Source organism: Anneissia japonica, unplaced genomic scaffold, assembly GCF_011630105.1.
Source record: "Anneissia japonica isolate Jap-2015-1 unplaced genomic scaffold, ASM1163010v1 scaffold234_len1672027_cov178, whole genome shotgun sequence".
Classification (NCBI taxonomy): Eukaryota; Metazoa; Echinodermata; class Crinoidea; order Comatulida; family Comatulidae; genus Anneissia; species Anneissia japonica.
In genome coordinates, this window is record NW_022738761.1 from 1224259 (window position 1) to 1248761 (window position 24503).

General features: G+C 32.9%; 2 protein-coding genes across 18 annotated transcripts in view; one reads left to right on the forward strand and one right to left on the reverse strand.

Annotated features, from left to right (window-relative positions):
* LOC117117784 (androglobin-like) overlaps positions 1 to 19472 on the forward strand; it is a 77767-nt gene extending 58295 nt beyond the window's left edge. For 13 of the 17 annotated variants that reach the window (XM_033262236.1, XM_033262233.1, XM_033262232.1 and 10 more), the window contains 24 exons: positions 2951 to 3076; positions 3300 to 3333; positions 3806 to 4040; positions 4247 to 4361; positions 4634 to 4798; positions 5517 to 5661; positions 6088 to 6108; positions 7107 to 7148; positions 8998 to 9025; positions 9286 to 9380; positions 9530 to 9623; positions 9868 to 10002; positions 10570 to 10723; positions 11050 to 11237; positions 11593 to 11798; positions 12372 to 12451; positions 12650 to 12721; positions 13549 to 13660; positions 14255 to 14347; positions 16722 to 16915; positions 17259 to 17445; positions 17559 to 17676; positions 17766 to 17955; positions 18227 to 19472. In XM_033262236.1, coding sequence (XP_033118127.1) covers positions 2951 to 3076; positions 3300 to 3333; positions 3806 to 4040; positions 4247 to 4361; positions 4634 to 4798; positions 5517 to 5661; positions 6088 to 6108; positions 7107 to 7148; positions 8998 to 9025; positions 9286 to 9380; positions 9530 to 9623; positions 9868 to 10002; positions 10570 to 10723; positions 11050 to 11237; positions 11593 to 11798; positions 12372 to 12451; positions 12650 to 12721; positions 13549 to 13660; positions 14255 to 14347; positions 16722 to 16915; positions 17259 to 17445; positions 17559 to 17676; positions 17766 to 17955; positions 18227 to 18433 — 3036 coding nt within the window. In that variant the 3' untranslated portion in view covers positions 18434 to 19472. The remainder of the gene's footprint in view (positions 1 to 2950; positions 3077 to 3299; positions 3334 to 3805; positions 4041 to 4246; positions 4362 to 4633; positions 4799 to 5516; positions 5662 to 6087; positions 6109 to 7106; positions 7149 to 8997; positions 9026 to 9285; positions 9381 to 9529; positions 9624 to 9867; positions 10003 to 10569; positions 10724 to 11049; positions 11238 to 11592; positions 11799 to 12371; positions 12452 to 12649; positions 12722 to 13548; positions 13661 to 14254; positions 14348 to 16721; positions 16916 to 17258; positions 17446 to 17558; positions 17677 to 17765; positions 17956 to 18226) is intronic. The other 4 variants (XM_033262226.1, XM_033262223.1, XM_033262230.1 and 1 more) reach the window with 4 other exon arrangements.
* Positions 18542 to 23034, reverse strand: LOC117117713 (follistatin-like). Its single transcript, XM_033262107.1, has 5 exons — positions 22939 to 23034; positions 22726 to 22823; positions 21911 to 22209; positions 20867 to 21061; positions 18542 to 19912 (listed from the first exon to the last, which is right to left on the reverse strand). The coding sequence occupies exons 1-5, from the start codon at positions 23032 to 23034 to the stop codon at positions 19692 to 19694; spliced, it is 909 nt and encodes a 302-aa protein (XP_033117998.1). The 3' UTR covers positions 18542 to 19691.
* Between the last annotated feature and the right edge of the window lie 1469 nt (positions 23035 to 24503).

The window sequence follows — 24503 nt, forward strand, 5'->3', positions numbered from 1 at the left end:
AATGTTTTCACTCTGACTTTGTTCAAGTATCATACTCTATAATGGCAATCTGCATGTCACTCTATTGCCTGCCACTGTCTAATTGTTTCCTTAGATGATGCAGTTATCGGCAACTTCAAAGAGAAGTCGTTCTCTAATATTTGATTCGCCAGTGCCGGGTGATCTTGTAGGTTCAACATCTTTGTCAGTAAAGCTGTAAAGTTGTCTGTTCTATGCAAATTACTAATATATCATACAATTGTGTAGACAACCTATTATTAATAGCCTGCAGCCATTGGGTTTATGCAAATCATGTATGACCAGCTAAATTTAACTCATTACCAGCTAGCAAACTGAATAATTCTACAATTGAATATGGTAAAACAATTACATTTAATTATTTTTCAGAACAGTTTTTTATTTATACTGGTTTTTATTTTAGTAATCTAATCTTCATCACTGCCATCACCATCTCTGTTATTACCTTCATATATCTCCATTTCTGCCATTACCTACCGTATATCACCATTTTCACCATCACCAACATCACCATCATCACATTACCACTATTTCTACCATTGGCTTTAAAACCATCATTGCCATCACTGCCATTACCCTCAACACCATGACTACCATTACTATCTCCACATTCACTGCCATTCACGGTTATTACCATCATCACCATCTCTACCTTTATTATTATTGCCACCAATATTGCCATCAGCACCACTAACGTCTTCATTACCACAATCATTACTGTGACTCCACCATCATTATCATCATCAGCCATCATCATCTAAGTCACATCACTAACTTAATCGTTATTATAATTATTAATGCTCAAACAAATTTTAAATTCATCTGGTTTTGTCAAAAAGCAGTCATATTACAATCAATCAATTGTAATATGCCTTCTTGCTGGTTTTGTTATTAATATATTAAACCCAATATTAAGTCTGTAAATCATATGTTTAACAAATGTCTGGTCATATTTTGAAAAGTTTACACAAACAAATATAACAAAGCATGGACATGCAATATTGGTATTTATTGTTTTACTAACTTTTGCATCTGTATCAATAAGCTATAAAAAGCTCAGCCTCTGTTGCATAGTATTAGGTGGATTGTATTTTTTTGATACCAGAAATGCTTTAATAAACCGCAGAATTTAGCATCTCTGCGGTTATACCAGTTATGATAATATGTTAGGTCAAACATAACAGACAATGTCTAATCAGATTGTCATTCACATGTCATTGCATGCCTTTTGGAACTTAGACATTGCTCTACTTCATCAGACAAAGGCGGCATTGTCTGTTAAGCTGACAAAAAAATGATGACGTATGCTTGGCTTTTGGATTTTATGTTATGACTTGTGAAATTTATAGTAATAGTCCACATTATCAAGTTTTATGTGAAAAAATACTGTATGTGTGGTTTGCTAATTTTTGGCATGATGATGTACACACCCATGTTTTGGCATGATGGTGTCACTATATCCATATATTGGCATGATGCCTCTAACACACCTATATATTGGCATTAAGGTGTCATAACACATCCATATATTAACATGATAATGTCATATCACAACCATATATTGGCATGATGTAATATCACATCCATATATTGGCATGATCATGTCATATCACATCCATAAAGTATTGGCATGATGATGTCATATCACATTCATATATTGGCATGATGATGTCATACCACATTCATATATTGGCATGAGGATATCATACGATAGTATAATACATACTCCAAGTATCAAAATGCACACCATCCTGTCATGTCATACCACATCCATATATTGTCATGATGATTAGAAGCGATTGGTGCATTGGTTGTGGCTTGTACTCCCAACCTTGAGGTCAGGGTTCAAACCTCTCGCTGTGCAAGTTGCTTGTGTCCTTAGGCAAGGCACTTTATCTACGTTTGTCTCTCTCTACTCAGGAGCATAAATGAGTACCTGGTAGGATGTGCTAAGCATGGAGGAAATATATTAAGATAATATGTAATAATATATTTCCTCTATGTGCTAAGCAAGTAGCACATGACTAGTTATACTTCCCAGGGAGCGGAGAAGGTTGCACTAATGAATATATATTTGTATATTTGGTATTCCTTTCATTAATAAACCATCTTTAGTGTACATCACTAATATATCAAACATATTGAATAGCAAGAAACTGACTTAAAGTGCTTTTAAGGTTAACATTACAGTATTTAACACTTTGTTATGCCTTTAAAATTTATTTATTTATTTATTTATATATTCTGTCTTTTTACTGCATGCACTTTCAGTATTTGTGTATGTTTTTCAAAGTGGTACAGTTGCAAGTTATACAAATATTGAAAAGCAATGCAAGTAAACATAAGCATTCCTAAATGTATATATATACAATACAAATAATTAAGTGCGAATTCTTAAAAGATGAAATAGTCCATGAAATTAGTTGTGTCATATGGAAGATCATTCCACAACTTTGTTGAACGATACAAAAAAGTTCTCTTGCTTTGACAGTTATTCAATTGTGGTACAATAAGGTTATTATGAGATTGACTACCTGTACATTTAGAATGGGAATCAATATTCAAAGTAAATTTAGAAGATAGATAGATGGAGTATACCCTTTTAAACATTTAAAAGTCATTAGGACTAACTGATCATTCCACCTTACATATAGTCTTTTCCAGGCAAGTGAACTTAAAATAACATCAATAGAAATATATATATACATCAACAGACAAATCAATTCTACTTAATCTGTTCATTTGAAAACAGTGTTAACAAGTACAAAACAAATCTTTTGAAATTTAGTTAGATAACAGCTTCATTATTTGAGACTTACAGAAACAACAAATAAGAAACTAAATTGCAAAGGGCAGTCGTCAAACATGTTATATTGGTATTTGCTTTATTTGTTAAGATTGATGTTTATAGTTCCTTGGTTGTCTTTTAAAGAATCTTCAAGGCACTACTTCCAAACGGTCAGCAGCACCAGGTGGCGGTCCAAATCCAAGTGCATCGATGACAGCGCAGACTCCAGCCAGGATTCCTTTCAGCCCGTCCCCACAGACACATCATCATGTAAGTGGCAGAAATATAGGTGTGGAGCAGTGCGTTAAGATGTGGGACAGAAGAGATTGTTTTTAACAATATTTATAATTTGCTTAGTGATTTTTAATTTCTTTTAATTTTGTTTTTATGGAGGTGTGACAGCTAAAGGTTTCATGTTGTAGGTATTGTTTGCGACATTATACCCTCTATTTAGTATGTTAATGATGATTTTAAATTTTTCTTTTTCTGACAGACAACTGTAGATGACAGAGCTCCACAGTATTTGTGTATCCTTTTATTTAAAAATTGAAATGAGAGACATATAAAAATTGTGGTATATTGAAGATGATAGTTATTACTATCATGTCTATATTATCATCATTACCATTATCTTCATCATTGTCATCATCATCATGAAAATTCCCATCGTCAAAAAAGTTGCTTCTTGTCTGCATCATGATATGATCATTATTATCACCAGCATAAACATTATCATCATCTTCATCAGCATCATTTTTTTAGATTAATGAAAGAAGAGAGTGAGAGAATATTTTTTTTGTATTGAAACAGATATTTCTTATATATTACTATTCATACTCAATCTACCTCATCATTTTCGTCATCATCATCATATCTTCATCATCATCATCATTATCATCATCTTTACCATTGCTTTTTGCTCTTCAACTATCTACTTGTACTGTATATGTTACATATATTTTCAATGTAGTGTGGTTGACCTTTGACAATTCAAACCAGTTGTTGATAATCTTGCAACCACCGAGATTATCGTTAATTACTCATCCTTCTCGCGTTGGCTAGATCCACCTCTTGAGCCTCCTAAAACCTCCGTCAATAAAGAAGTGTTTGTACCGCCGACACCAGGCTTGCTTGTTGCTGAACCCTACTCCTGGAAGAGTCTTGTAGTTGGCCAGCCAGTTTTAAGAATTCGCACAACATTTTCCAAAGCAGCATGTTTGACACTACCCCCGGGGTGAGTATTTTACAAACCAGTTCCAACAGAATTACTGCAAACAATAAAAATATATGTGAAAATACATAATCATTATTATTTGTAATTTCCAAACACCTTTGTTACACTTTTATTGCTGAGATTACATTTTGATGTTTTGCATTTTTCTCATTTATAAGTTATTTAAGACATACCATATGAATGTGTGCTCAATTTTTGCATTTCAGACGTCACGTTCTACGCTTTATGATGAGCGCCCCTCTTGGTTATCATGTTCACCTCTGCTCGACTGTTCAGTTTGTTTTTGGTGATGAGGAGACAGTAATGTCAAACTTGACTAAGGTAGGCCCAGTATACACAATTGGCTCATTGACACAGTACATCTTTCGAGATGAGTAGGGGGTTACCCCGGTGTACTGGTCCATACAGCCCCCCTGTTATCATGTGCTTACGGACTATTAGGTCCTTTGCAAGATGTACCTATGTAAACGTAAGGACGATAATGCACTTATTTATTATTTCATTTTTAATGGAATTTATTATTATATAAAACACTACCATCAGTATAACATGAAAAATGTCACTATTTTTAACTATTTTCTTGGTGATTTTAGGAGAGTTGTAGATTCGTTGACCATGCTCTGCAAGTGATGCGATGTATCGGGACAGCTATCCAGCAGTTTGACAACGAGTCTGGGTTCAAAGAGGGGATGGCTGCTTTAGCAGATACTCACAACCCTCAGAAAGGAGATGTGATTGCTTCCATCCATAACCATGAGGTAACAGTCTATTCTTACAATTTAAAACAAATTATTGCGTAGTTGTTATTTTTTTCTTCTCATTTGATTAATCAATTAATTGCTCATTATGCAATGCTTCAAGAAAAATGTGTCCTTAATGGACATTTTTGCTAAGCCCCGCCCCTTGGATATTATTTGCTAAGGTCCCACAAAATGGCTCTGTTCTGATTGGTTAGTTGTCGAGTTTGATTGACACTCCGGAAATATCTATTGAAAAATCCAAAGGAGTACATCTTAAGCCCTGTGCAGCCCATCAAATTTTGTTTGACAAAAAATATTTGACATACCGTACCTAAATATAGTCATGAACCAAGGAATATTTATTCTGTACAATAAAACCTGATACAGTCGTAATTTGGATCCATGTGCTTAATTAATGGGTTAAATACGTGTAACATGATATGTATATGACATCACGTAATGGCCATATATAGGTACATCATGACTATATATGGGCATACAACAGTTTTTTTGTCAAAAAATTTGATAATGCGGACAAAGCGTTAGATAAATTGGTGGCTCGATTTTTTCTAACAGAAAACCATTTACTGGCTTGTTATTAATAAAGCCTCATATTCTGTAAAATTCAAGTTACTGTACAGAGAATCACTATCTGAAACTGTAGAAAAAAGGTGCAGAAAAAAACGAGTCATACAACTTATGATAACCTGAAACACGTTCCTTTAAAAATGCTTAGGTTTTCAGGGAAGCCTTGTATCACATGCTAAGGAAAGCGTTGCAAGAAAGTTTCACGCCAGCCGTAGCATTCGCTTGGAAAGCATTCAACTTCGATGTCATCACTCAAAATATTGCAGGTGCTGTTACAGGTGGTAGCCGACCAGGTGGGTTAACTTTTGCATAATTTATTCCTGAATATTGTTAATGCACAGACCCTATTGTATTTAGGGTCTGTGGCTAATGTTATTCATTCTTACGGCGTATTATATTGTATTAAAGCATTTAAAGAAAATAAGTATTTTTTAAACCAATTTTTTTGAAATATTCTGCATTGAACACTAGAATGAACATGTTATTTATTTGTTTAAATGTAATCACTCCAAACTACCATGAGTGTGTTAACTTAAATACTAATATGCATGTTATGCAACTACCTGTATAGCGAAAAGTAAACCACTTATTTTTAATACATGTTGTTTATTCTTGGTAGCATCCTGAGTTTTTCAACACTTCTTCGTACTTGTTGATTATCACTGACTCTTATTTTTATTGTTTTTACTTCCTCTGTTGTGTCTTGGCACTACATATAGATGAGCTGTCAACTGACCTAGGTATAATGACTGGCAATTGCACATGTGTATGGTGTGTGTGTGTGTATGTGCACTTGTGGTGTACCAGCAGTTATGTAGCTAATTGTATTAGAAATAGATTTGATTAAACTTGCTTTCACCTTCCCTTGTGTGTAACCCCTATGCTTGTATCGATCTTCCCTTTACCTCTGCAAGCATGTCACTAAACAGACAAGTAACCTGATATCATTTGTTCAGTCACCCCTCCCCCTTTCTGAGATAACCCTTCTTATATACCAAACCACCTACATCCCTTGCATAAAATACTATCAAAATGATGGTGATTTACATGCTAGAATGTTTACCTTTCCCCCTCCCCACCTTCCTGGAGCTTTATCAATAGACCCCTTGCTCTCAAATCTGACCACCTTGTAGAATGACACAATGCTGGTTACAGGCCTGCTAAACCGAAATGAAATGCATGTGATTTGCTAATTCTTGTTCCATGGTTTTACTGCCCTCCCCACTCCCCCACAAATTTTAGTGATTTACTTAAAAAAATATTGTAGAATGGAGTTTTGTTTGTTAGTGAACTGTATGTTTGCATGTGTTATTTTGTTAACTAAATCTGTCTCGTTTGTGTACAGTTCCCTAAGTGTTTAAATTTGATCATTGTATTTCTCCATATGAAAAATCATTAGTAACTTGTGAAGTGTGAACAGTGGTCAAGATGTTGCAACTTTAAAAGTGGATCTTCATACTGAATGCTAATATTCATTTAAATGTTTTGAAACAATCATTTTTGTAATGATTGATTCTAACTTATTAAATGAAATTGTTTATTTGTTAGCTGCAAATGACTTTTTGACCTACCTGTATACAGTATATAATTAAAGTATACAATTATATTATGCACTGTCATAGTTTAGTTGACAAAGTTTTATAGAAATAAACTTTTGTGTTTAAATTGTGGTGTGGTTGATCTGAGCTGGGTGCTGGTATATTTAGCACATGTCTATCATTCACTATGTTTTTTACAGCAACCGGGGCTTCTAGAAAGTCAGGCAAAGCAGTTCGTAAACGTAAGTGGAGGAAGATTGGGGTTTACCTTTTGAATTAACATGTGTGTGTATCATCAGCATCTTGCTTACTGGCAACATACGAAGTCTCATTTCTTCATCATTGCTTGAATGAATGTGTCTTAGTATTCCCAACAGCTTTGCCTTAACTTTTTGCCTTCATCTATCTAACATTTGCACAGTGTTCTAATGATCTGAATCATTATGTTATTGTTTACATATAGTTGAATTAGTGTAAATTTATTGGAGTGCAGATCTAGTTTGTTATGATGTTTACCAAGAGTCCTGGTTTATTTCCCACTAAAATAAAAGTTGTTTTTTTTTCTCATAATTAAACAACTTAACACTTAAACATCTGTCTGAGACCTACTCCTCATTTTGTACACTCAGCATCAAGTGGATTGCTGTTAGATGTGAGAATTATGTTTTTAATGCTTTACCTATTAAAATCAACTAGCTGAGTATGGTATAATTTTGTGTGATTGAAAGTAGTTTTAATAAAATTCATATTTAATTGAATACCTTATAACTCCAATTGTTTTGTTACCCAAACACAGTGACATTTGGGGACAGGGTGGGTTGGTTGGTTGATCGATCATTGAACCTTAGATTTTAAAGATTTTGAATCAGTCTGGCTTTTTTTTATAATAGTTTTAATAATAGCCAGATGGTAAAAAGATTGCAGAGCTGTGATTTTTAAAGCAAGGTTTTTGATCGCAACCATAAATTTCTTTGCTGGCCATTGATTTCTTCTTACAAGGAAGCTGTTGTATAAAACTAACTGTATGCTGTGTTGAGTGACTATTAATTAATAATAATTAACTATAGTTACATCTATGAGATCTGTTGTTTTGATGTCTTCATAGGATAAGCATAAACATTTAAATACCAATTAATATAAGTATATAATTAAAAAAACCTTATTTTTTCAGGTACTGTTACCTGTTAATAACCAATCAGCATATGATTGATATTAATTTAGTTTAATGCATAGCAACATACATTACGTAATATCTATATTTTCTTATTTAATTTATATTTTAGATTTATTACAGAAACTTTTACTAAATTACATATGTTTCTTTTGCTATCATATCTGCTGCTAACATAGCCACCACCATTTTATTATCATCATCATCATTATCATCATCATCATCATCATCATCATTATCACCATCATCATTACATTTTTTCATTATCTTTGTCACATGTTCCATAAATTTTACCAAGGCTGTCAACACATTTATATACATCAATAATTCTTTTCATAGGTTGTCTTTTTCAATATCGCATGAGTTTTATATACCTACATCAATTAATTTCCATAGTGATAACATCCATCTTGTATAGCTGCATGATCCCAATACATATAGAAGGTTTTATCATAGAATGTAGTAGGCAAAACTATGACATTTAACAGCAAGCATGTTAGAAGCAGCAAGCCATACCACCTGCTGATGGCTGTACTGGGAAAGCCCTAGATGTCAACATCATATTTTACCATTTTTATATTGTAGATATTGAAATCACTATAACAGGAATATGGCATATCTGATCAAATGAATAATGTACTATATTTTTTAATCTGAAACTGTTGCACTATTTGATGATGAATGATAGTAAACTTTTGTCCAGATTATAAAATTTTCTTTGACAAAAAAATGGTGTATGCCCATATATAGTCGTGATGTACCTATATATGGTCATGATGTGATGTCATTATGACCATATTTAGGTATGCCGCATGTTCTTGTAAAATAAAGTTTGTTAGTATGGATAAATCTTAAGATGTTTGTGTGTAATATTTACTGCTTTTGAGCTAACCAGAAATATTTACCAATTTATATTTCAGGAGAAGTTCCAGAGAACTGGCAAGGACGGTTAGTTTTTTGTTTTTTGGCTTACTTATCGTCCTATTAAATTATGTAAATATAAGATGAAAATTAAAAATAAAACATTTGTTGCACCATTTTAAAAGATTTGATTCATTCACTTTTTTAAAATCATTTTCAAAAGCATACAAAATAGAATCATTTCTGTGGACCTCTTCAGTACATAATGAAATGATGATTATTGTCAGTTTAAGATTATATTTTAAAAATTTTATTTTTATGAGTGTTTTATCCATGTTTTGTTACAGACAAGCGACTGAAGAAGAGACATCGGCTATAACCCAGGTTGCTAGGTTCTGGAAGGGTTACTATGTGAGAAAAATTGTACTAGCAAGAAAACCAGGTATGTGAAAGTTGAAAATACTGTACCTACAAATGGTATTTCTATTAATTTCTGATATTTATGATATCTTAGATATTTTACTGCCAGAATTTTAAAGCAACATTGATTATTGATTGATTATTGATCTGGTGTCATCTGCATTCTATTAGGTTCTGAGCTAAATGTTCAAGTGAAGGACAACCTGTTAAAAGCTTGGGCAATTATTGAACAGAATCTGGAACAGAATGCACTGCAGCTGTTCAGGTATATAAACTGATATTTTTTTAGATGTTTAATTACATACAGAATATACTGTTGAGTACATAATGAAATGATGATTATGTTTTAGATTTAATAAACAGTGATTGAATGAATGAACAATTGAATTGAATAACTGAATGAAAAATTTAATACATAAAAGATTATTCATATCTTGCTCATGAATTGTAATGAAGGTTATCTGATTCTGATTATAATGTTTTTCCTTTTTTTTTTTTTTTTTTAATAGGAACATGTTTAAGACTGATCCCGATTTGATGCCGCATTTCCCATTCTACCAGGATGAATGGAATAAAATTAGTTATGCTGATTTTCAGGGTGTGTATGCTGATCAACCACCTAACACATGGTTCCTTGTCTTCAGGTAATTTATACACCATAGCGCAGTTGATTAAAACTGGTGGTAAACCATGGAAATCTCTCCTGGTCCTGTTATCAATGGTCTATTCTCAAGTCCGCTGTATAATCAACACATTATATACATCAATAATTCTTTTCATAGGTTGTCTTTTTCAATATCGCATGAGTTTTATATACTTACATCAATTAATTTCCATAGTGATAACATCCATCTTTGTATAGCTGCATGATCCCAATACATATAGAAGGTTTTATCATAGAATGTTGTAGGCAAAACTATGACATTTAACAGCAAGCATGTTAGAAGCAGCAAGCCATACCACCAGCTGATGGCTGTACTGGGAATGCCCTAGATGTCAACATCATATTTTACTATTTTTATATTGTAGATATTGAAATAAATATAACAGGAATATGGCATATCTGATCAAATGAATAATGTACTATATTTTTTAATCTGAAACTGTTGCACTATTTGATGATGAATGATAGTAAACTTTTGTCAAAATTTATCACCTTGGTATTTTTTAATATGTGGTATTTTTTAATATGTGGTTTTTTTTCTTTGTAGGGATGTGTTTTTTGTGCAAGAAAATCTGCTTATGGTTCCAAAGCTGTACGCTTCCATTCCAACTTGCATGCTGAGGGTGATCAACAATGATACAGGAGAAGAGATACCAAGAGTGTTCCAAAGAGTAGCTCCATACGAATACAAGAGAAACAAAGTAAGACATTTAACTGTCGTTGAGGGTGGAGGGAACCCCAAAAGCAAAAAAGTTCAAGAGCAGAGGGCTAGGTGGGTGGGGAGTATAGATTCCCCGTCCACCTATATGACATAGAGTGCCATATATTATAAAATTTAAAAAAATTGTAGATTGTATTGATGATGACAATACGGCAAGACTTTTTTTTACGTTAGCAAGCTATATTTTTTATAAAATCATAAGAGAAGAGCAAAAAAAGTTTTACCAGAGCTTTTCTCTTCAATATTTCTGGTATATAGCATTACAATTTTATATCGACTGAATGTATTTTGATGTCTTTAATACAGCGTGGTTATACATTTGTGGCTGAAGCACGCAGCACTGATATGCCAATATCAAATGGTCGCTGGAGGATGCGTCTGATTGGCTCCCTCAGTCCACTGCCTCAACCAGCACGTGAAAACCTTAACAGTGTATTCAGTGTGAAGGAAATCAGGGATTATTATCTGCCAAATAAAGAGAATATCATTTTCAGGTGAGTCTGATAAACCTGATATTAAATATTTTAGCATTAAATTTTTTAATCAATGAATTAATAAAATAAAATATGAATTAAATAAATAATATATGATGGTCAGTTTACTTGTTTCATTTCCATATAAAAATATAATATGGCACATATTGTAGCAGTTTAGATTATTTTCAAGAGTATGAATGCTCACTTGGTTTGATTTAAAAACAGAAAATGTTAGTCTGTGTGCAATGCAGCACCACTAGGTTTACCCCACTCCCCAAGAAGTGAAGGAGGTTGGTTTTACTTAGCAAAAGGGACAGTATACATTCCTATGTTGTTTTTATTCACTATGATAATGTATATGGATACGCCTTAGATATTCTGTGAAGCCTTCTGAAGATCACATAGCCAGTATCCAGATGAGTACGTCGAAATCAGATGTTTACATCAGTTTGCACGTGCTAGACAATGAGGAAGAGGTAGCAGCGACAACTGGCAGAGGTCATGCTGTAATCCCAGCATTCACTTTCATGAGAGATCGAGAACCTGGAGAAGACGAGAGGCGGTCGGGTAGTCGGTCATGTAAGATTTCCTCTATTTTTTTATTCAAAGGTTGTAAAGCAGGTTTATGGTTTAATGCATGCATGAATGAATGAATTAGTAAGTGAGTGAACAAATCCGGATGAATGGACGGATGCTGTGCGCCTCTTGGCAGCTGATTGGATATGATGTGACACAGATAAGAAGAAAGTTTTTAATGACTTAGTCCATGCCTGTGTGCAATTCAGCCTGGTTAAAGCTGCAAGTCACAGATTATTTCTACCTTTACTTTTATGAATGAAAAGATAACCGGATCAGTGGATAGATGAATGAATGGTTGAATGAGAGAATTAATAAACAAATGAACAAACAACTGAACGGATGAATGATTAAATGAGTAATGATGTATTAATTGAATGAGTATTCAATATTTAATTAAGTTTATTTGATCCAATTATAATTTGCGTGGGGCATCTACAAGTAAAAACATACTAAAATAAAATACATGAAGAAAAAGAAAATTACCTTTAAATTACGTTTCTTCTACCTATATGTAAAAGCATATTTATGGCAATTTTATTTTATTAAATACTTATCTTTATTATTATTGTATAGCTGTTAAGCGAGGTCTTGGTAGCAGCAGCAGTTTAACCTCAAAGAAGAGGCAGCAATCAGCTGGAAGTGGCAGAGGATCGGTAAGTTAAGCCATTAAACTAAGTTAAGCTTAAAATTATCCTTCTTTCCATAAATTTGGTGAGGTGCTGTAGCTTGGTTGTTAAGATGATTGCAGTCAAATCCCATTCTTATGGGCTCTAATTTGTTTTCACAACCAATAAGGACTGATGATATTAAAAAGTGTTGAATGTTTATTCATTTGTTTTTCTGTTCCCCAGAGGGCAAGTCACAGTTCTGAGAACATTGCTAAATTGGAAGATGGACTTGATGGCAGTGAAATTGACATAAAGGTGTGTGTAAACATAAATTGTGATTACTTATGTAATCTCCACTCAAAAATGTGTATTTCTACAATATCCATTTCTTAGAATCCAGATGTTAGGATTCAGTTCCACATGTTGCAATGCTTCATGTTACACTTTAGGTTTATGTCTGTTTCAGTTTCACAAACCTTACAAGTATTTATCCAATGTTTACTTGTTTCTTTTGTAAGTTGACATTTGGTGCCATTATTGTCGATGAGTAAATTGTGTTTTATTTTGTGTGATTTTATAATTTTTATTGTTTAATTGACTTGCCAATTAATAATTTTACCTTGGCTTCTATATTATATTTTAATAAAAGAAATATACAATCTTGAATCTATATTTTAAAATTTCTTTTACTTTTATAGTGAGCTGCAAAGTCCCATGAGTCAGTGGTGGTTCTAGATTACTGACAGGGGGTCTGACTTGTCCGACTTATGGGCCGAACCAAGGGGCTGACTAAGAGCCTTGGACGGCGTCCTGAAATAAAAATCCCAGATATGGTTCACAGGCAGAGTTTTCATGGCTTAGTATGGCCTTTGTTTTAGACCATACTATTAGGGAATGGAAATCAAAATAACATTATTTAGTAGCCAAATTATTATTTCATGGGGTCCTGTTGGGGGTGAGGGGAGAGGGGAATGAGGGTGTGGCAACTGTGCTACCACTGGCTTTACCACTGCCATAAGTATGCCCACATTTATTTTGCTATGTATGAATGTGATTGGCTGTCCAGGATAGTCATCCTGACCTTAGAACTTACTTGTCCCTTTAAATGTTTATTGTAAATATTAATGTCAATACCTTTTCAGCCTCATAAGTACATTATTCAGGCCAAGGTACTGCATAAGAGCTGGCCACTTTCTGAAAGCAGTTGGGCATTCGTCCAAGTTCTCAAAGAGCTTGAGAAACAGGAGTTAAAAGGTATGGAAACCTTCAGTTTTACCACAGTGTGTTGCCTTATTGTGTCAAAAAATTGACCACTTAGATCAAAGAAATGTATGTAGTGTATTTAAAAATAGAAATGAAATAATATTTATGACACGTATGCTTAACTATAAACCCTGTCTCTTATACACATCTAGATGTGTATAAGAGACAGTTTTAAATTTTAACTATGATACTTTACAATTTAGATGACATATACTGCATGTTTAACATTACTTAACAATCCCATTTCTGTGTTTTAGTTTATCTGGATATATAATTCTCTAAGTTGTCATTATATAACATATACTCAAATGAATGCTGTTTTAATGTGTTCTAAAATATTGTTTGTGTATTCAACCGTAGAACCTTTTCATCTTTCTTGAAACTCTTCACTTTTAATGAGTGCCTAGATTTTGTTTTAACTGTAAATAGTGTCTAGTAATTTAATTTTTTGAAGCTATACAAAATTGTTGATGAGTTAAACCATCTTGTTTTTTTTGTTCTGCATTTGAATGACTTTATCTTTTTGATTTTTACATTCACCTAAATATGTTTGCTGTGATTGGTTGTTTTTTTCTGCATGCTCAGCTGTTCAGCCGGTCATTACAATCTCAAATGAAGTACAAGATGTCGAGGACACGACAGTTACTGAGTTAGTTCCGCCTACTAGGTGGAAGAAAGGCAAATGTCAAAAGTCAAACAGAAAATTTAAAAACTGATCAATGTTGCCTGTCTGAAGAGTTATTAAAATAATCAGAAAATGCAAATATAGAATTATTAATAGTATAATATATAAACGATATACAATTAATACTGAAATTTTTAAAAATGAGAATGAAAACATGATTATATATATGAGGTCTGCTATCCCAAAACCAGCATCAGTGAATTAGTGACCAAAAAAAAAAATGAAAATTTACTTTATCTTATTGACCACATTATAAGCTTTAAAAGGATTGGTCTTTTACTAGAATTGACTTACTATTCAGCCAGTAACATAAACAAGTGAATACTATACAATTAAATGAAATTTAACAAATACTTGAGACAATATATAACCCAAGTTGGCTAGGATTATCTATAGTGTGAAAAACACTCTGGCTCTCAGGCCTGTTAGTGCCAAAGTTATGAGTTAAATTATTACAAATTCTCTGTACCGAAGTATACAATACTGCCATATTATTATGCTAGTTACTCAGTTTACATTGGTTTTGGGATGGCGAGCCCTCTTATATGATTTCAAGACCAAATTCATGGAACTCTTGACTCAAGCAAATATTGATTGCACCAAAGTAGAAACAATTAGAAGCTTATTTCGTACACACATCTCATAGTTTTTCTCCTTATTTTATCAATTAGAATTAGAAACTCAACAACTCAATTCATACATCCCATCATATTTTTTTGTTTTTTTTTTATAAATTAGGGACTCGCATTACATTTTTTCTCCTTGTTTAAAAATAGAAAATCAATGTATGTATCTATCCAAATTTCTTTCTCATTATGTTATGAATTTGGAACTTAATTCATACATACACATTTTATAGTCTTTCTCTTTATTTTACCTATATGCCAATTTGTACTTTGAACTGTGCAAGCCCATATCCAAGTTCAATCAGCATTAATCTATGTTGTGTGTATGTTTTGCTTCACCTTGATAGGGGCATGCGCAGTTCAAACTATAAATTGGCTTATTAGAAACTCAACTTTACATACATTCTATAGATTTCCTCATTACATATCAGTATATCATTTCTTCAAGGAGAATACATTCTTTCAGCATAGATCGGATAGTAGTAGGAAAATTCCTTCTTATGCTGCTTATATTTGCTGTGTATACAGTATATTATACTGCTTAGCTCTCTGCATATATGCAACTGTAATTTGCATACACATTTGCCTATTTGCATATTTATTTGCATACTTCCAATACTCTGCACGGCTGATTTTGGTTCATATTCTCTCATACTAAGTAGTGTACTTACTTTGATCATTTCAGATACTCAGGTGTTCTGGTCTATGTTTTTTAATACTTTACCTGGATAAACCCATAAATAGCTCACATTGCGATAGCGCAGTTAATACACGGAATGTTTATGTTATATATTATTAGCGCAGTTACCATTTCGTATATATACTGTGCTATGAAATTCAAGGCATTTATCTGTTTATCCACTTAAGTATCTTACTCATAAACTAACAACATCACTGTTGATTTGTTTAATTCTTTATAAACATGGTTGATATCCAAAGAACTTGAATATTTATGAACAATGTGTGAGTTAATTTAAATAACATGTTAATTCATTAATACATCATTTATTCATGAATTGTGTATTCATAATACTAAGGTACCTAACGAACTAACTTATTGTGTATTTATGAATAGGTGATTTTTGTTAATTCATAAATACCCAAGTACATCAGATAATCATCATCAATCAACATTGATTTATAAAGAAATAAACAATCTTCATCCCACCTTTATAAAAAATATGAGGCATTGCATCTAGCTTAAAGTTTAATGATGACATTCAAGGCATGAAATTCATCAGTGTTTCAATTGATGCCACATTGCTTCCTATAACTGTAATGAAGTTTAGGTTAATCATTTGCAAAAGACTTGATGCTTAGAATGTTAATAGAATTATTGGTGGCAGCACATTGGATAATTGATGAAAGCCTTATGAAAAACTTGAATGCTAATTATTGATGGAGTGATTTGTGATTTCTCTTAGATGCTTAGCTTTTGCAAAAATTTTATCTGGTATTCAAGAGGCTTAACAATTTAAATAATAATTGTTGGAAGTTTATGAGTGAGAGTGGAAGCTTAAAATATTGATTAAGTGATTTTCTTTATAATCTTGAGGGTTTAAATACTGGCTTAAGGGCTTGATGGTGCATTGCATAATAATATGTTGTGAAATTTTCAAAACTGGTTTGAAAATTTCATATCTACAGAGAAGGTGGCTACTAACATCTTCACATTTGAAAGCAAATAATAAATCTTTTTGTAGTTTATTAGTTCAACACATATTTTAAATTTTGTTCACAGCCGTCAAAGACAGACCCATCACTCCAAAGGGAGATAAAGGAGGCTCGTCCAGGACAGAGAAGAAGAAGGGTAAAGATAAAGGCAAAGATAAGGATAAGGATAAAGAAAAAGGGGCCTCAAGACCATCCTCTCAACAGTTTGATGTCACCAAGCCAAACTGGACATTGCGAGTTGTTCTTGACCAGACACCAACGGTCAGTATCTTTCTTTCGCTACACAAACACAAAAATCTGAGAACATAATTCATCTGTAGACTATTTTTGTGAATACTAGATTGATACTTTAGATGAGTACCCACTAAAAAAATAGCAATGTCCGTCCAAGGCCACCACATGCATGATCTCTCCACCTAGAAATGGGTAGCGGGTAGAATTTAGTACCAAGCTCTTATTCTAGCTGCTTATGGAATGGTGCTTCCCAGGGGGCTGAATATGTCAGTGCTCATTAGGTGGTTTTGCAGATAACCAGGGATGGTAAGTTAAAGTGCATATACACAGTTTATTGTCATATTAAATGTTGATTTACATATTTTCGCAGGAGGAAGTGGAAATCAAGAAAGATACTGAACGTCAAGATCAGATACGAGCGATGAAGCAGGCCTGGGAAGCCGCGGAACCTGGAAGAGCTGCCAAAGCAAGAGCTGCTCGTGAAAAGTACCTTAAGGAAAATATGATTAAAGTGGAAGAACCTACGGATAATCTAGCACAATCTGCCACAGATTCTGGTGTGTAAGATTTTTATTTCATTGTTTGTATTTATTTTTACCAATCGTACATTATTCTTGTGTATTGTATAGCAGAACCTTTCGCCTTCTAACTTGTATAATATTTATTATAGATTTAGTGCCTACAGATGTGGAGCAGCTACCATCAGAAGCAATTCTAACAAATGAACCTCCCCCACCGCCACCACTAAAAGAGGTGTTGAGAACAGTGGATCTCACCCCTCATCAGAGGTATGAAACAACTTTTGTTTTCTTTTTCTTCTAAAATCAAATTTATCAACAAATGCTTCTACTAAATATCCTCTTGATATGTTGTTTAGACCTCCAAACTTTACCGGATCTCCAAGATTGAAAGATGAGGAGGAAATTGCTAGGCAACAGGAGGAGAAGATGAGACAAATTCAGGAATACCGGTCTTTCCGTGAGGCACTTTGTGATAGCAGGGAAGAGGACCGCATACAGAGAAATTTAGCCAAAGAGAAACAGCTGCAAGAATGCATAAGATTGCAAGTGGGTTGCTATGTTTATTTTGTAAAGTTATGTGGGGTGTGGTGTTGTAACATGCAGGTAGATTTAAAAGATATTCCAGGTGTTTATGTAATATATAACTGTTTTTCTGGTTCTTATTCTGTATCTGGTTTTATTGATTTTCCTTTTTTCATTTCTTGACTTTATTGAGGAGGAGCGCCTTGAGCGTTCATTTAAGACGGATACTGGCGCTTTCAATTTGTTCAATATTATTATTATTTAAGGTTATTTAAATTTCTATCATTTTCAACAGACTGAGTTGGATGAAAGACGTCAGAAGTTGAATGAGCCAAGAGAAGCTTATCGCCAGAAGTTCCTAGAGGCTGAGCGTAAACGTCTTGAAGAGATTGCTGCAGAGGAGGCGATGTTGAAGGCGGAAGCTGAAAAAAGATCACCATCTCCAAAGGGAAAGAAAAGCCCAAAGGGAAAGAAGAGTCCAAAGAAGGGAAAGAAGAAGTAGTAGAATCAACAGCTGCACAATAAAGACAGATATAGATTACAGCACCCAACACCCCCCTCCCCAAACATGCAGTACACATCCAAACACAAATTGACAGAGATTTACCTGATCATTTCTCATTTTATTTCCTGTCATCATATTTTGCAGATAATCAAAGTTACTACATGATAAAGTTTATTAGCCAAAAATCATTAATTTTATTTTGAACAAGTTCCTGATAATGAATGTAAATATATTTGATTATAATTCTAGCTGTTGTAAGCTATTGTGTGTGTGAAAGCTATTCCGTCCAACTTCTGTCCTTTTAATATAAAGAATATCTTAAACTAATCAATAGGTACGTCAAGTTCAGCAAAATGATGTTATAGTGCCAGTCTCTTTTGATGCCTGTCCAAACTATCAAAAACACATGTGACATGCCTAAATATGGTCATGATGACATCACATCATTACCATATATAGGCACATTGTGGCTATATATGGGAATACAAAAGTTTTTTTCTCAGACAGAGACTTACAATGGTATAACCTTTATTAAGTTATAGTATAACTTTTCTTATTATGACACCCATGTGTTATACAATAGTATGCACCCATAGTGATGTCTGTGTTGTACAATGCCCTGACAGGAGTCTAGATTTGCTCAGAACCTCTCAGAGGGGGTTCAGGGCATTTACATGTTAAGTTTGTGTAACTGAATGCTTTTGATATTCTATAATCTTTTATATATGTCACAAAATGTTTAGTATAATTTGAATGATTCCATATCCTTTGATGAAATAATTTATTCCAAATATTAATTTAATCTATCCTTGTATATACTGTATACATGGAACCTGTTTATTTATTATTTATCAGTTATTATTTTGTATATTATTTATTTTTATGTTAAGCAAACAGATATATTAATATTGATATAATACTTCATCTGATACGATAATTTAAAACTTGTACAAAGGTAACATCAGTTCTTACTATTGCAAATATGTGTGTTAGATATTTGACCAAAGCTGAATAAACTGTTTGTATTGAAATTAAACTAATGAACATATTCCTCTTTTTTTATTGACTCTCTGTTACTTGGTAGTAAATGTGATTTAATAATAATTCTCAGTAAGATCCAGAACATTATCATATTACCATTAAAACATGTGCATCTTTTTTTATGTATATAATTATATCTTCAAAGTAATTTTAAATCTAATTTTATTTATGATCAGATTTATTTATGGTGACATCAGATTTATTTATGGTGATATCAGTTGATTTGTGTGTCCCCACGGCACGGCCCTTCATTAGCGATTTCCAAGCGTGGGTTATTGGTACACTTGACGGCAAACAAGACACACCGACTTGGGTATGTTATGGCATCAGTTCCACATACAGTATCAACCTCCAAAGGACAGTTGGTGCGACATGGTGTTGTGGTGTTGGTAGTAGTGGTAGTTGGCCTAATAGTAGGCCTAAGAGTTGTTACACCTAAAAAGAATAACGTAATTGAAAAGTCAACTGTAATTAACACAGATATCACATTTAAACTATAAAGCTGCAGTATTGTCTATGTGATTATCATTAAAGATGTACTGTCCCTTGCAAAAACAAAAAAAGATCATAAAAATCCTTTTTGAAATTTACTTGCCCATTTTGAAGTAACATAAAAATTATCAAATTGAAAATAGAAATTAGTGTATTTAAAAAATGCTTACCCATAAAAACCATCGTTTTACAGCGAAAAATTATCCAGTTAACAAATCAGGGAACACATTTTTTAAATTTAATAATTTCTTTGCTGAAGTTAATAATTTGTATGTTACTGCAAAATGAGCAAGTTTATTTAAAAATTATTTTTTATGATTTTGGTTATTTTTACAGTATTGTTATAGTTAATAAGGTCATTGAATTTGCAAGACAACAATAATTAATAACAGAGTTTTGACATTTAAACTATGAAGTTGCAGTATTGTGTTCTATTACCATTTATATCATCATAATTAATTTTTATATTATTAATTAATTTGATATAATATTAATCTTTAAATTATTAATCTAAGTATATTAATATTACTAATAATTATTACTATAGTGAATAATTATATTAGGCCTATTAATTTTATATATGTATATTAATATTAATAATGTTAATATAATAAATTATATAAATATGTAAATAGATAAATATATTAGGCCTATTATTTATTGATGTATTAGTAATTATTCTTATATAATGAATTATATAATTAACTACATTTAGGCCTATTAATACACATATTAATATAGATTCATTCAATTTGTTGACATTACCCTCACAGACATTTGATCAAAAATATAGATAAAAGTACGATACAACATTAGAATGTTCAAAAAATAAATTTGTTTAGTAGGCATTCACTACAAAATGTGCGGCGTAAGCATAGTAAATATTTGTCTCCCTACCTTTAGACTGAGTTGGTGAGACACAGCGCCCTTTGTAGTCCACGTCAAGATTGCTGTTACCAGTCAAACATTTCTGACGACATAATTCACACTTGGTGTATGTGATACCGTCGGTTCCACATACTTCATATGCTTTTCTGGTGTACGGCCAATTATAATACGATGACGAGGAGCACCGAGCGCACCCACGGGGACCTGAAATTAGAAAAAAAAAGGTCAATGCGTAGGATTTATCATACAAACCCAACAAAGGGTATTTTCGTCATTGAATTTCGAAATGTCTGTACTTATTCTTATGATTAATAATATTTTAATGTTTACAAAATAACCGTATTATGAGGCTTTTATAAACAAATAATTAATCACATTGTGTTTCATCTTTATATTACATTAGAGATGTACTACCACCCAAAAAATAAAGAAAAGCCCTTAAAAATAACCGCATAATGTACCTGTATACAACTTTCAGTAGATTATCACTGATCGAAAACAAGTTTTCAAGGACAATTTATATAGAATACTGAATGGTACCGTTTAACTGCCGAGGGATATTTTCTCGTTCTAATTTTCAATTGAGAGTTTACAACTTAATGAAAAATACAAATTCAGAAATTCAAAAATTGTTTTTTCCAAGTTTGTATTTATTTTAGGTGACAGACACAACATATCTCTTAAATAATGTGAACACGTTACTTATTCTTTCCATCCATTGCAGGGATAAAATTATTCTGTTTTTATTTTGTAATACACTGATTTAGTAGATACGACAATGAATTTTTGTTTCCTTTCTCCGAATGGAATAGTCAACCTTCTTTTAACCAATGAAAACATAATAGTAGTACAGTGTTACTATACTGTATTAGGTACGTGGAGGTGGATGCGTGAAACAACATGAATGGAACAAACATTAACGAAAAAAGCGTGAGGATACCCAGTGTCCCGTGATATTAAATAATAATAATAATTATAATAATAATAATAAATCCACCAATCAAGTTACAAAGATCTAAGTAAGTGTGTTATAATATATTAGATATTATTTACCATTGTCCATACACCGTCCATAAGCCGCGAACTTTAGACAGGTGTTAGTACACGTAGCTTTCCTCAATTCGCAGAAATTTCGATACGTTTTTCGATCATTGCCGCAAACGTACTCTACTTTATTTGAACACTTTTGGTTTGTAGGCCTGTCTTGTGGATGTCTTCTGTTATTGTTTGTTGGTCTGTTCTTTTGTTTGTGGTAGTTTTTTCGCCCGCGATCTCTTCCACGCCGAGCAGACGATTGGACCACTGCAACAGCCAATAACAGGAGAAAGAGCAGGAACAAAAATTTCATATTGCTAGAAAGTACAAGTTCAAAATGAAATAGTGCTGTTAGGTTTTTCGATGTTGGTAACAACAATAACAAAAACGAGGATGCTACCGTGGCCTTACTGCGTCTAAAATAATTATAAAGATAAGGGTGACGATGATGATAATGATAACGATGATGATAACGACGATGATGAACCTGATGGTGATGATGGTAATGTTGTGGAAGACGATGATAATAATCATAATATTAATAGGCTTATTAATAATGATAATAAAATATAATAGTAATAATAATTGTTAAAATTATCATTTGCCTTCATTGCCTGGTAATGTTGATGAAGACGATGACGATAATAATAATATTAATAGGCTTATTAATAATGATAATATAATAGTAATAGTAATTGTTAAAATTATCATTTGCATTGTATTTTAGCAATCATCTACAAAGACTACTTGGGCCTAGACAAACATGCAATTTTAGCATTTGTGTCGGCTAAAATAGATAAAATAAATAATAAATAACAATGTATATTGCATACCTTTCTAATTGTGTACGTCCCGAAACAATGCCAATACTGAAATGCTTCGCATGTCGTCTTGCCCACTTTCTCACAATATACATCCATGATCTCATATCCTGATGGAATGAAGTGGTCCATTGTCACATGGATGTCATCACAAATTTTAATCCACGATTAATGGATAAACAAAAAGGATTTTGTATCAGGGCCATGGTTTTTGCGTTCTCTGACCTGACTGCTTGGTGGTGAAATATTTGATCCAGCATGCGTACTTTTAGCATCGTCGCGGCTAAAACTTCCGATATGTATTTCACTCAATAGGCCCATCTTTGTATGTAGGCCTACGTACTGAGGGTCCCAATTTGTACCACCCTCACAAAATGTTGTTGAAATAAGATTAAAATTTTTAAAGTGGCATAGTGTTTTTGTAATCTGTATGTGGCAGAGAACACAAAACCGGAAATGGCAGAGGTAAACAATCGTTAAATTTTTGCGTTTTTGCCAAAATGTTAGTAGGCCTATTTTTCACTTAGTCGTTTTTCGGCTGACTATTATATTATAATAATCAAGAACCACGAACACATCGCGTACAGTATGTTTGAATTAACCTTGTTAAAAAGTGACCTGGCTTGATTGAATCTTTATTAATATACATAACAGCCGGGCTTTCGTGGACCAGCGGACACATTGATGGGAAATACTTTTTTTATACAAAATACAGAAACATGATAATCGTGATGCGAAGTTATTATTATATATATTCTCATCATTGTCATTATCATATAGTCGGAAATCAATAATGGTAGCCGTGAAAAGAATGATCAATCCGGATAGACAGGATATTTCATATCAATTGTCAACTTCCATAAAATCAAATTGGTGATCACATACTTTAAGGACATGGGAAATGTAGATCTCTAGAACCCGGTATTCAAACCTTTTTATATGGTCACCCTATAAGCCACACTGCCTCGGCGACCCTGCCTCCATCCACCTAACATCGTCTACGATTTTTTTTTTCTTAGAATCCGTTTTCATTTTGATTAAAATGTTAAAATGATTATATAAGAATTAGATGAGTCACTGTCTATAAAACAATTTGCGGAAGAGGAGTATTCAAAATATCGGAACTAATAATAATAGGACTAATCAGAAGGCTGACGTTTTTCTCAGTTGACAATTGATTTTATGTGGATTTTTTATGTTAAATTCTTATCTATATACACTCAAGAATCTTTACACACATTTTCATCTGCTAAAAAGTTACGTAGATGAAGTAACGGTGTTCCACAAAGCTGGTTGGAAAAAAACATACCAACCTGCTGCTCTCTGTTTGAATAGTGGTCGTTTCGGAACGATCACATGCGGCAACATGCTTGGTCAACTTGTAAAAATTCAGAACATTCCGTTGTTTGCTCGGGTATGAATTCAAATAATTAACACTTAGTGGTCCACTCTTATCAGATTTTACAACCAATTTTTTACATGCATTTTACATTAGCAGTCTGCTGTATACTATCTTTTTAGACTGTTTAACATGCATTCACCTGCTTGGTCATCTTGTTTAGGCCTACCAAACTTTCGGATCACATTTGGATTCAGGAAACGTTCAAAAGCGCACGGTTATAATACATTTTTATTGTATGCCTTATAGCAGCTATAATATATTTTAAAACAGCTTGCTTAGTATCGAATTTTGTTATGCCATAGACAATCTTTTTAAAATTGATTTACGGAGTGTGTATATACATGTAAAACAAACATTAGCAGTTAACTGTATACGATAATATTTGTAC

Coding starts and splice junctions, on each gene's coding strand:
- LOC117117713 (XM_033262107.1), bottom strand. CDS start 23,034: ATGGGCCTATTGAGTGAAATACATATCGGAAGTTTTAGCCGCGACGAT. Junction 22,210..22,725: donor GGACGTACACAATTAGAAAG/GTATGCAATATA, acceptor TGTACTTTCTAG/CAATATGAAATTTTTGTTCC. Junction 21,062..21,910: donor TGGACGGTGTATGGACAATG/GTAAATAATATC, acceptor TTCTAATTTCAG/GTCCCCGTGGGTGCGCTCGG.